At 38.9% G+C, this 13,236-nt stretch overlaps 1 protein-coding gene across 1 annotated transcript in view; it reads left to right on the top strand.

The window, feature by feature from the left end:
• Positions 1–13,035, top strand: part of SERPINI1 (serpin family I member 1) — a 77,056-nt gene extending 64,021 nt beyond the window's left edge. Inside the window, exons 7-9 of the mRNA XM_037046596.1 lie at positions 9,273–9,359; positions 11,329–11,418; positions 11,669–13,035. Of these exons, the coding sequence (XP_036902491.1) occupies positions 9,273–9,359; positions 11,329–11,418; positions 11,669–11,745 (254 nt within the window). The 3' untranslated portion in view covers positions 11,746–13,035. The remainder of the gene's footprint in view (positions 1–9,272; positions 9,360–11,328; positions 11,419–11,668) is intronic.
• Positions 13,036–13,236: the final 201 nt, after the last annotated feature.

Below are 13,236 nucleotides of genomic sequence, written 5' to 3'. Positions count from 1 at the left end.
CTCTCTCTCACACACACACAGTAATGTACAAACCATTTATGCAAAAACTGTCTAGTAACATAACTACAAGGCTTGTGCCTGTGCTTCCTCTAAATTCAGTAGCATTTTATCTCTGCATTGTTTATTTGGGCACCATATACTCTGCCTTACACGATTGGGATTCTTGTCATCTGTAAAGTTTTTTGTCTCTCCAAATAATGGTGAAAATATCTTTGATGCTTAGTGACCTCCGTAGTACCAAGGAAAAAATATTAGCATGCATTACTTTGTAACTACTTTCTACCTTAATGAGAACTTCATGGTGTTTAAGATGTAACACTAATTATATTCAGTGCCATGTCTATTTCTTTCATCAAACAACTCTATGTGAGGCAGCTAGTGTGAACAAAGTACTATGTCAGAAAAATAAAGAAATGATTAATGTGTCATACCTGCTGTAAAGAAGCATACAGACTTGTGGGAAGGACATAAACAGCTGGATTTAATAAAATGAAGAGTGATAGAAACGACCTATTAGTGTGGTGGTTTTCAACCAGGCAATGTTGGCCCTCTAGGGGATACTTGGCAATAGCTGGAGACCTTTGGGGTTGTCACAACTCAAGGGTATCTGGGGTGGAGAGGCTAAGAATGCTTTCAATATACCTGTGATCTACACTGCACAAGAAAGTCCCCACATAAGGAATTATCCAGCCCAAAATGTCAATGGTGATGAGTTGAGGAACTCTTTACTAAAGAAAGCACTGTGGAAGCAGAGAGGGGAGGAAAATCAAATTGCAGAATGGCAGCATATTGGGTCCAAAGATGGAAAATATAGGCATGTATTTAAGCTTGTAAATGCATACAGCATTTCTGAACAACGTCTTAGAAAGTAATAGTAGGGGTTGCCTCTCAGATACGGATAGAGTCCCTTAGATAAAAGAAGAATTTTCATTCCACATACCACTGTGTACTGTGTGGAATTTTACCTTCTGTATGTTTTATTTCTTCAATTAAAATCTTACTTAATAAATGGGCAGCACTTTAAAAATAACATAATTAGTGTGTTTTGTAGATTGGAAAGCACCCCAAAAACAATTAGGTACCACGGTGACACTGCCACGTTCTTAAATCTGGCAATAAAAGATATACCTTCCAATATAGAGAATGTGATTTAGTAGTGGACCAGAACAACAACAACGCTGCTTCATGTTCTCCTGCTGCTCAAGAAGGAGTGGCTTGAGGATCTTTGGCTGAGACCTTTTGGATCTGCTCTTTCATTTCCTATTTCCCCAGCCTCCGCCTTCATTTCGGACTCCCATTACTGCAGACCTGGATTATTTCAATAGCCTCCTAAAGGACGTCCAATCTCTTTTCCCCTTAATCTGTTTTATCTACTGCTTATCTACTACTGCCAACATTAATCGCCTTCAAACTCAGTCTCACATCCTTCCAGCCCCTGTTCAAAGCTTCCCTTCAGCCTGCGTCCGTGCAGCCCCCGTCCGTGCAGCCCCCTGCTCCACAGAGCATTTAGGCCTCAGCTCCCTCCAAACTTCACTGTGGCTGATTCCTTATACGCGGCTTGTGCTCCAACCAAACTGAACACTGGCTCTGCACCACACATCCCCCCGGCTCCCCCTCTTTGTGAAGTCTCCCCACCTGAAATGCCTGTAGAACTGAGCCTCAGCTCAGATATCCCCAGCTTTATCAAGCCACCATGATTACTACAACCAGAAGTAACCACTCCTTAAATTCTAAAATGTTCTATTCTATACATCTGATCTCACATTGTTATTATTTTTTCACCAGATATCCCCTGCCAGAATTTATACCTCCCAGAGGATTGATCCTTCTGTGTGCTTGGGAAGTACCTAGCACTGTGCTTTCTGCTTAGTACTTACTGAATGAGGGAATGAGTAAGAGGAGAGGCTGTGCATTTATTATGCTTGTTTTTTATCTCCTTTTGATGTCCATTGTTTTTGATGCTAAATTTAATTAACATAAAACATAGTTAAGGCTCATATAATAAACATGGAATCTAGAGTTTTGAGAATCATTTTCTTCCCAGGCTGGTTTTAAAGGCTCATCTAGTTGCAGTGAGGATCCTGTTATAGATCAGGGCTATTTCTGTAATGGAAATGAGTGAGTGTCAGCGTTTGGATTAATAGATAATCCTCCTGCAAGTTGTAAGGAAGGAAAAAATGAGTACTAAATCTTTCAGCATAAAGTACGAGCTTTAATAAAGGAGCCAATAAAATAAAGGAGTTAAGAAGACACAGCAAAAGCCGTATCCAGGTCAGACTAAACTGCTTAGATTTATGCTAGACTGAATCTCACATTCTGCCCTTGTTTGTTCTCTTTCTCCTTGCACCTGTAAGCCAGAGACTCTATTTCTTCTGGTGCCACAATTCCGTTTCTGCTCTTACTTTCTTGCCCGGACTATTGCAAAAGTTAACAACTTGATCTTCCTGCCCCTAGCTTTTGCTCATCTGATTCACCCTTTACAGCTCCTGCCCCAGGTATCTTCTAAAGTGAAAGCAGTCGTGTTCTGTTACCTCCAGACAAAGCCAGCTCTCTAGTATTGTGGTACAAATCAGTCATTTGGGGCGTATCTCCTGCCACTCCCTCCTCCTCCTCAGAAGCCAGGCTCCAACCGGACCTTTGGGTCATCCCCACTGCTCATCTCACTTGGCAAGTCTAATCCTCTGCTTGTGATGCCCTTGTCCCCTTCTCTGTCCTTCACTTCCTTCTTATTCTTCAAGAACCAGCCCAAATGTCACTGCTTCTGAGACCTTTCCACGGGCAGCTCTCCCTTCCGAGATGATTTACATTCCTTCATGTGGACTCTCATCATGTAGAGGTTTTCTCACATTATTTGTTCACATACCTCTCTCTTGCCTCGGAACTCCTCGAACTGTGTCATAGACATCTTTCTATACTCAGAGCCCAGCCCAGAATGGGGCCCGGGACAGATGCTGGGTGGCTGTGTGGTGAGGAAGTGGTGCTTGGCTCTGGTTTGCTCCAGGTGTGGGGGCTTTTGTCAAATTCCCAGCCCCCATCACACTCCTCGTGGGATTCCAGCCACATCAGCCCTCTTTTGGGTCCTTGAACGTACCTGGCTTGTATCTGCCTCTGCACAGCCTTTCCCTCCACTGAGAACCCTACCTTTAGGTCTTCTCATGGCTCCTTTGTATTGTTTACATGTAGGTGCAGTTGGACCTTCTCAGAGGTGCCTTTTCTAATGCCTATGTAACATGGCTCTTCTTCCCTGCCCTAGTGCAGCCAACACGTCAGCTAATCTTATTTCTTACACCCTGAAATTGTGATCATTTATTGATTTGCTTTTTAATTGTTCTTGTCATTTAATCTCTGCCTTCCCTCATAAGGAGGGAGCTGTTTAGTTCACCATGGTCTACCCAGTGCATTAACAATGTTCGGTGCATAGGAGGTGCTTAGTATGTGAATGAATGAATGAGTGAGTGAATGAATGAATGAATGAATGAATGAAGGAATATTTGCCTGTCTATATCAAGACCTATTCAGTAAAACACTATTCCTGCCTTTAAGTAGCTCAAATCCTAGAAACCTTTCTAAACTTCATGGATGGAGTTAAAGCTAAAAATATTTTAGCAACTAAATATTTAGCTTTTGGTGCTGTTATGGAACTTTTGTCATTTTATTATTTTAAGCATGCCCTCGGTGATGCAGAGGTCTGTTTAAGCCGCCTGTGTTTAGGAACAGTGCCATGAAGGGAGAGCGGCATCCACTTACAGGATGGCCTTGCTGCCAGCATTATGTTAATCACAGATCTTTAGAGCCTTGGGTGCCCTGCACAATGCCTCATGCAAAGAGGGTACTTGATAAATATTTGCTCAATGACTGAATAAATGCCTAAGTATTTTGCCCTGCTTGTTTTAGAAGAGCTTGAATTATTGCCCAGCTCTTCTCTGGGGAACCTAGAGTTGGCTGGCCCAGCTCCCATCTCATCCTTGTGAACGGCCTGGCTCTACATGGCCCAGAAGAGAGTAGGACCGGTCACTTGGCAGCAGTGTCTGCTGTGATCAGAAGGAGAAGACTGCTTGGGGCTAGTGTATGGATTTTGGGGGGGTAGCTATGTTTGCCTTTGATTAATTAATTAATTAATTAATTTTTGTAGAGAAGAGTTAACTTGAGCGAATACGATGAGCTCAGCAGTGTGAAACAGATCTCTTTAATTCCCCTCACATTCTGATTCATCAACTATCTGAGTGCATACTTGGTGCCTGGGAGTGTGCAAGGAATCGTTGACAGACGATGAATAGGGCAGGCAAGGGACAGACCCTCAAGGGGTACAGGTTCGGCTTAGCAGGAAAGGTACCGGACTGACAACATCACATGGCAACGAGCAATACGGGAGGGCAAGCATGGGAAGCAGTTAACTTGCCTGTGTCCCTGCATGACCTGATTCCCTTCTTGAATCTGGTGACAGCAGATTCTTGCTTAAACCACCTTCAGCATACATTCTATTTTAATGTGGCTGCTTGAGATTTGTCCCAAGAGGAAAAAAAGTCATTTTCTTTTTTCCCCTCAGTACCTGTGATGTGATTTTTCACTTGTTACATTTTCTCCTACTGGTATACCCAAAGGGGTACCGTTTTTCTGAAAGTTAAGTATCCTGAGGTCTCGTTTACACCTGCAGACCTTTGCTGTCCATCATGCATCATTTAGTCACCCCAGGGAGGCAGGACATTGGATGGATCTTTCTTTTGCTGTCTTTGAAATATATATGATGACACTGGTCTCTTGGATGCCATCCCCTTTGCTCTTCTACTCAATTAACTCTTTAAATTTTTTAGTGTGTGTGGTCTTTGTATTCTTCCCCTTTGCTGGTGTTCTCCACCAGGTTTCCTAGAGCATCTACTTTGGATTAGTGTCGTATGTTTCATGGATTTTAAAAAAAGCCGTGTAGCTATAATTGTGAGCAGAATCACGGTCATGGTGCTCACAGATGGACAACACCCAAAGACTTATGATATGCCATAGCTGACCCTGTTTACTCAACAATTAGCAAATTTCTGTTTATTGGGTGAAATATTGGGAAATTACACATTACCAGGAAACTTCCTTTGCTTAGGGCAGTTCATTTATTAGGCCCACTAAATGCCAAAACCCAAGGACACAAAGGACAATGACACGATTCTTGCTTGAAAAGTGGACAGTCTGGGAAGAGAGCGAGATCAATAAAAACATGATATATTGTAAAGGCTTCATTCAATAGAATTAGATCCTGGGATGAGTGAGAAAGAGCGGTCCGTTCTACATTAGTGAGAGGTAGGAATCAGAGGGAACCAAAAACAGCGTGGTAGGTCTCGAAGCTGAAACTAGACCAGGTGTCTGGGTACAACAAAGGTTAGAGAGTTTGCGTGGAAGCACAGATGCCAAAGTGTTCAAGTGGCAAGTCAGGCTGTGGCAGCCCAAATAAACTGGAGCAGAGTGTACAGAGTGAGGAATGCTGAAAGAATGAAGCAGAGGCAGCCTCATGGAGGCCCCCACGCGTGCACACTGAGCAGGTATGCGATACACTGAGGTGAGGTGGGAAGTGGAGCAGGTGGCAGAGGGGCAGAGGGTTTTCAGGAGGGCACTGAGGTCATCCCAGAGGAAGCGCTAATGTGAACTCCAGACTGTGGAGTTGTTCTCAACTGCAGTGACATGACACAGTGTGACGCCCTACAAAACTCATTAAACATTTATGTGTATATCTTGCTCTGTTTCATTTTCTGACTTAAATAATTTTACCTCCATGTTAACAGGTGAGTTTGGTTAGTTATGTTTTGTTGTCTTTATTTTTGTGCAATTTCAGTTATCCCCAATTCCGCCCCCATTACTCTCCCCTGCTCTATCCACCCGCAATCTTCTGCTTTCAGTCCTTCCTCCTGCTGTCCTTCTTCATGGGTCCTTTACACGTGGTCCTTGACTTGCCCCTTCCCCTTCTTTCTACGTTATCCCCCCTCCCCCTCCCCTCTGGTCACTGTCAGTTTGTTCTTTATTCCCATGTCTCTGGTTCTGTTTGTCTCACTTGTTTGTTTTGTTGATTAGGTTCCACTTACAGGTGAGATCATGTGGTATTTGTCTTTCACCGCCTGGCTTATTTCACTTAGCATCATATCCTCCAGTTCCATCCATGCTGTCTCAGAGGTTAGAAATTCTTTCTTTCTGCTGCATAGAATTCCATTGTGTAAATGTACTGTAGTTTTTTAATCCACTCATTGATGGGCACTTAGGCTGTTTCCAGAACTTGGCTATTGTAAATAATGTGTCTATGAACACTGGGGTGCGTAGGTTCTTTTGAATTGGTGTTTCAAAGTTCTTAGGGTATAATCCCATGAGTGGAATGGATGGGTCAAAAGGCAGTTCCATTTTTAGTTTTCTGAGGAAATTCCATACTGTTTTCCACAGTGGTTGCACCAGTCTGCACTCCCACCAACAGTGCACTAGGGTTCCCTTTTCTCCACAACCTTTCCAACAGTTAGTCTTTGGTGATTTATTAATGATGATGATCTGACTGGTGTTTAGTGGCATGTCATTGTGTTTTTAATTTGCATCTAATTGCATTTAATTGATGCCTAGTAATGCTGAGCATCCTGTCATATGTCTCTGAGGCCCCTGAATGTCCTCCTTGGAGAAATTTTGTTCAGCTTCTTTGCCTATTTTTTAATTGTATTGTTTGTCTTGTTGTAGTGGAGTCCTATGAGCTCTTTATATATTTTGGAGATCAAACCCTTGTCTGAGATATTATTGGCAAATATATTTTCTCATACAATTGGTTTCCTTTTCATTTTGCTGATGTTTCTTTTAGCCATGCAGAAGCTTTTTAATTTGATGTAGTCCCATTTGTTTATTCTTTCCTTTATGTCCATTGCTCAAAAGGACATAGCAGTGAAAATATCGCTGCTTGGAATATCCCAAATCCTCCTGCTTATGTTCTCCTCTAGGACTTTTATGGTGTCATAACTTATATTTAAGTCACTTATCCATCTTGAGTTTATTTTTCTGTAAGGTGTAAGTTGGTGGTCGAGTTTCTTTCTTTTTTTTTTTTACATGCAGCTGTCCAGATCTCCAAAAATGATTTGTTAAAAAAGCTATTTTTACTCTATCTTATGTTTCTTCTTCTTTTGTCAAATATTAATTGACCATAGAGATTTGGGTTTATTTCTTGGCTCTCTATTCAGTTCCATTGATCTATGTGTCTGTTCTTATGCCAGTGCCACACTGTTTTGATTACAGTGGCCATGTAATATAGTTTGATACCAGGTATTGTGATCCCTCATACTTTGTTCTTGTTTCTTAAAATTGCTGAAACTATTCAAAGTCATTTTTGGTTCCACATAAATTTTTGATATGTTTGTTCTATGTCTATGAAATACATCATTAGTATTTTAATAGGGACTGCATTGAATCTATAAATTACTTTGGGTGGTATGGACATTTTGATGATGTTAATTCTTCCAATCCATGAATGTGCTATATACTTCCATTTATTTGTGTACTCCTAAATTTCTTTCCTCATTGTTGTGTAGTTTTCTGAATATCGGTCTTTTACCTCTTTGGTTAGGTTTACTCCTTGGAACTTTATTTTTCTTGTTGCTATAGCAAATGGGATTTTTTCTAATTTCTGTTTCTGATATTTCATTGTTGGTGTACTTATCTTGCTTCCTTGTACTATTTTTAAATTTTAGTACTTGAGGCATTATTTGTTTGATTTATTTAATCTTGCTAAGAAATTGGAAACCCAAGATTGAAACCTATTATCTTGTATAGTTTGCTAGCGCTGCTGTAATGAAGTATCATGACTGAGTAGCTTGAGCAATGGAGATTTATTTTCTCACAGTTCTGGAGCCTGGAATTCTGAGATGAAGGTCTCTTCAGGGATGGTTTCTTCTGAGTCCTATTTCCTCGGCTTGTAGGTGGCTTTCTTCTTCCTGTGGCTTCACATGTTGTCGGGTTTGCCAGGGAAACACAATCAATGGGAAAAATCTCTATCTTTATCTCTATCTCTATCTATCATGTACGTATGTGGCATGTGTAACTAAGTATGATGCATGTATCTATCTAACTATCTATGGAGAAGAGAGAGAAAGTTGAAGAGAAAGCACAAAAGAGTTATTTTAAGGAATCAACTCACACAGTGTAGTGACTGAAAATCCAAAATCTAAAGGGTAGATGGGAAGACTGAAGACCCACAGAAAAGTTTTAGTTCAAGTCCAAAGGCAGTAAACTGGCAGAATTCCTTCTTGCTCAGAGGAGGTCAGCATTTGTTCTATTAAGGCTGATGGGATGAGGCCTGCCCACATTATAAGGATAGTTTGCCTTACTCAAAATCCACCCATTTCAATGTTAATCTTATCTGGAAAACATTTCACAAAAATATCCAGAATATGTTTGGCCACCATGGCCCAGCCAAGTTAGTAAATAAAATTAACCATCACACATAGTCTTCCCTCTGTGTACGAATTTTGCTGTCTTGGAAGGGCTCCAGTCATATTGGCGTAACAACCCCTGCAATGACCTCATTTTAACTTAAAGGTCTATCTCTAAATATAGCCATGCTGAAGTTTTGGGGGTTAGAACCGCAACATGTGACTTTTGAGAGAACACAGTCTAGCAGATAATAGCCATTAATTTAAAAGTAAACATAAATAGGAAGATTATTCAAAGAGAAAAATAGTATTTTTAATACTGAAATGGGTTATTTCCTCTGACTTCAGAGTAATCCTCAGATAAACTAATTAACTGAAATGCAAAGTAACTTTTTATATATTTATATTTCTACAACTTAGAAACTTTTTATGTTTTTCTTTGCCAATAATATTTAATGTCACCATTGTAATTAGATTAGATTTTTTAAATTTCTTATTCTGGTTATATCTAGATTTCTACCTGTTTTCATTTTGTGTTTTTTAAATTTCAAATTAGAGGGCAACATGTTTTTATATTGAGTTATGAACTAATTTGAAACTGCTATTGAAACAAAATCACTTTTCACTCTTCATGGCAATTTAAAAATAAACAATGGGAATATTGTCAATACAAATAAAGGGGGAAAAGGCAAGAGAATATAAAATGAGAACTAATCAGAATACACACCTCTGATGGTTCTCTCACATCGTAAATGTAATCTTGCAACATTATTTCTTACGGTTTATACCCTATATTAGTACATTATGTCTCATAGTTTTCAAATCCTTTTAACTAAATGGTAAAATGCTTTTCTATCTTTCTTACTGAAGAAATGATTCTTTTGTCTCTTTTTTTTGCAGAGAGCAAAGAGATTTTCCTCTCCAAAGCAATTCACAAGTCCTTCATCGAGGTTAATGAAGAAGGCTCTGAGGCAGCTGCCACCTCAGGTGCCAAGTTGCCCTCTAAACCCTTCTAGCCATTTCTAGATCTGTATTTTTGAAGCAATCTTGGGTGAGGGGTGGGGCCATTTTTAGAATCAAGCCAATAATCTGACTGCTGTGGCTCTGCTGTAACTTAGAAGTCTAGCTAATGCTGAATGAACGAGCTAGGGTTCCTAAACGGGCTGAGAACGAAGCATTCACTCCAACGCCCCATGCCAGTAACTCCCATCTCCTGTTTGCTCACTAATGAGAGGCAGGAAGACATTGTAAGCCCTGTAGAATAATTTTCCTGCTGTGCTGCCTGCTTCAGTATTTCAAATATCTCCCTGATGCCTATTTGAACATTTTTCTTGCTACTTAATTCCTTGTAGAAGTTAGTTTATAACTTTGTTTAGTGAAAAGTTTTGATTCGATTCTATTTTTTATTCCAAAGACTGTCTTTTTTTTAATTTAAATTATTTTATTGTTGTTCAATTATAGTTATCCGTATATTCTCCCCACCTCCCCCCCACCCCCTCCAAACACACCACCCTCCCTTGCTTCCACCCTCCCCCTTGGTTTTGTCCATGTGTCCTTTATAGTAGTTCCTGAAAACCCTTCTCCCCACTGTCTCCTCCCCCCTCCCCTCAGGCTATTGTTAGATTGTTCTTAATTTCAATGGCTCTGGTTATATTTTGTTTGCTTTTTCTTTTGTTGATTATGTTCCAGATAAAGGTGAGATCATATGGTATTTTCCCATTACTGCCTGGCTTATTTTGCTTAGCGTAATGCTCTCCAGGTCCATCCATGCTGTTGCAGAGGATATAAGCTCCTTCTTTTTTTCTGCTGCATAGAATTCCATTGTGTAAATGTGCCATAGTTTTTTGATCCACTCATTTGCTGATGGGCACTTAGGTTGCTTTCAGCACTTAGCTATTGTAAATTGTGCTGCTATGAAACGTTTTTATGTTAAAAACATGTATATAAACAAGAGTATATGATAGCATGTAATAACTTTAACTAAATAATAATGCCAATAAAATCATAATTTAAAATAAATAGTTCAAGAAATTTGATATAAACCACATGTACAAAACAAAGTAGAAAATGTCCTTAATTATTTCAATCCTTCTGACTTCCCTAATTAATTGAGAATGATTTTCCATTGTTTTTTTCTCCTATCATTTGATTGGATTTGTTTCAGTTTTATCATCAAATTTTAGTCAAGTTTCCACCATCACCACCCTTATAAAATGTAACACCTTATATTTGCATGCACTGTTTCTATCTTTGCATAAATTTCTCCATTAAAAGAATAGCACCAGTTAAAACAGTATTTTCAGGAGGGAATAGAAACAAGGTAGTCTTAGGCATCAAGAAAGCCAAAAACTTACATCATTTAATGGTGACTTTTTTTATGACGATCGAATCACCCCACAGCAAGTATAGAACAATCATTCATAATAAGGGCCTCAGGAAAATTCAGGTTCCCAGCTGTAGGAACACGTGGAGTCTCTCACTGCTATCTCTTCCCTTTAATCAATCATTGCTGTTCTGGCCACTTGCTGGAAGCCTGGGAATTTCTGTGTAAAAATACCCATTTCAAACACAAGAAATAATGATTTGAGAGTATAAAATAACTATTCTTTTTTTAGAGGGTCTTTTTCTTCTCCTTTTAATTTAAAGATAATTTTAGTAAGATATAAGTATTTTTCTGAGACTGAGAGTAAAAATTTTGTAAGAGGCAGAATGAATCATCCTGTTATTGGGGGCGGGGGGTTGTAGAGAGAGAAACTGTGTGGTATGTGTGGGGTGTGCGAGTGTTTAAAGTTCAGTATAAATATTAGCACCTTTATAATTTTTCTCTCTTTAAGTTTTTAAAAATTGTGTTTCTTATAAAGCATTGACTTTGTGTTAAATATAGATGGTTTAGAGAAATTATTCATTAGTCCCTGCATATACACAGCCATGTAATTACGTTGTCTCTGCACTGTAGGAATGATTGCAATTAGTAGGATGGCTGTGCTGTATCCTCAAGTCATTGTGGACCATCCATTTTTCTTTCTTATCAGGAATAGGAGGACAGGTGAGTCTGTTATGTGAAAAGAACTTTTTTAATAGGTTAAAAGGAAATAATTTAAAATTGAGAACACTTTTCCATGTTGTTTATTGGATTTCTAATATTCAAGTTATTTTAAAAAATGAAAATAATACATATATTTTTATTTTTAGAATATTGCTAGTTGTAAATAACAAGAGAAACAAATAACCCTTTTTAAATTTAAATACCTTTTTTGATGTTTATTCCCTCTTATGTTCACTTCCAACACTATCAGGTACAATCCTGTTCATGGGACGAGTCATGCACCCTGAAACAATGAACGCGAATGGACATGATTTTGAGGAACTTTAAGTCGTTTCACTTGAATAACAAGAAAAAATAGTAACTAAGCACATTATGTTTGCAACTGGTATATATTGAAGATTCGTGTTTTACAGTGTATCTTAAGACAATATTTAAACTAACTCCATATAAAAACGGTATGTAAATTATAAACCAACTTGTCAAGGAATGTTATCAGTATCATTGAGGTAATGACCTTGTCCTGTCATTGTGTTTGTTGTGTCAGTAATTAAAATAAAAGTACATGTGGACATGTGGACAGCTATGCTTTTCATTTTAGAGGTTATAGTGTAAAGACTCATCTAGGTGACATCTGGAGGCAGTGAGGTTCCTCGACATCTTAAATCTTTTATAATCACGCAGACTCAATGCAGCACAGTAAATCAGCACTGTGTACTTGTACATAACAAGCAGCAACAAGTGAAATGAAGACAGGCACTCCACAAAAGTTTGGATTGTTTTTTCACCAAAAATGGTGTCAAGTGTAATAAAAATGTGTTAGAAAAAAATAGGGCTGTGCAAACCCATGGCTTATAGCTCTGGTTTACTGACCATGTCTTTCAAAATATCCCCTTGGCCCCATAAGACTTATGTAGCTAACCAGCCTAGTATATTGCCATGTTTTGATGCTGCAAGTAAAATCCAAGCTACAACCAAGTTCTCAAAAGTCCCAAAGTGAATCATGCAAGCAAATTAGTAACAAAAATATGGTCTATGGTATGTCTGTGACCAAAAAGTTAACTAGAAAAAACATGCTAGTGTGATATCAGAGATCAGCTGGGCATGGGCTGAATTCTACCCACAGAAGTGTTTTTGTTTGTTCTGCATAGTTTTTTACAGTTTGAATTGATCTGGGTACCACAGTTTTGTTTCTCCCGTTGATTATCTGATAGCTCCTGGTACATTTGTTTGAGACCTATGGAGAGTTACAAGTACTTCGCAGAACATATTGATCTTATTTTTTAGAACAAGAAGTAGTTCATTCCAATGGGGGACAGGTCTCTAGTAAATTACTTTGTTATCTATTGGCTGAAATAATGGTATTCCTCTGGGGAGTGGGGAGAAAAAAGAAAGGATGGTCTGATCATGTTCTATGAATGGAACTAGAGACATTTAATGCCAAACATTAACTTTAATTCTTTTCAGGAGACTTGCTTGGAGAAAAGAGTTCTGACCTACTGAGTTTTAAACTCTGAGGGAAAACTCGAAAGTCTGTGTTTTCAAACAAGTTCCCTTGGTGATTTGCTTACATGCTAAATCTTGAATATTGCTAAATAAAGAACACATGTGGAATATTTATATACTAGTTGTTCGAAGTTAATTTGTAGAAAATTAGATCAATCAGTGAAGTGTCCTAACTTTAGTGGCTCTCAAACTTTCTGTGCATTAGAATTACTACCTGGGATTGTAAAAGAGATGATCACATAGTAGGTCTGGAGTGGTACCTGAGAACCTGCATTTCCAAAAAGCTTCAGGGGGATGCCATTGTTCTTGGTCCGT

This window comes from Sturnira hondurensis, unplaced genomic scaffold, assembly GCF_014824575.4.
Source record: "Sturnira hondurensis isolate 20B ecotype Veracruz unplaced genomic scaffold, ASM1482457v3 Scaffold0005279, whole genome shotgun sequence".
Taxonomy (NCBI): Eukaryota; Metazoa; Chordata; class Mammalia; order Chiroptera; family Phyllostomidae; genus Sturnira; species Sturnira hondurensis.
The sequence above is the reverse complement of the archived record's forward strand: the minus strand, read 5'-3'. Positions and strand labels throughout refer to the sequence as shown.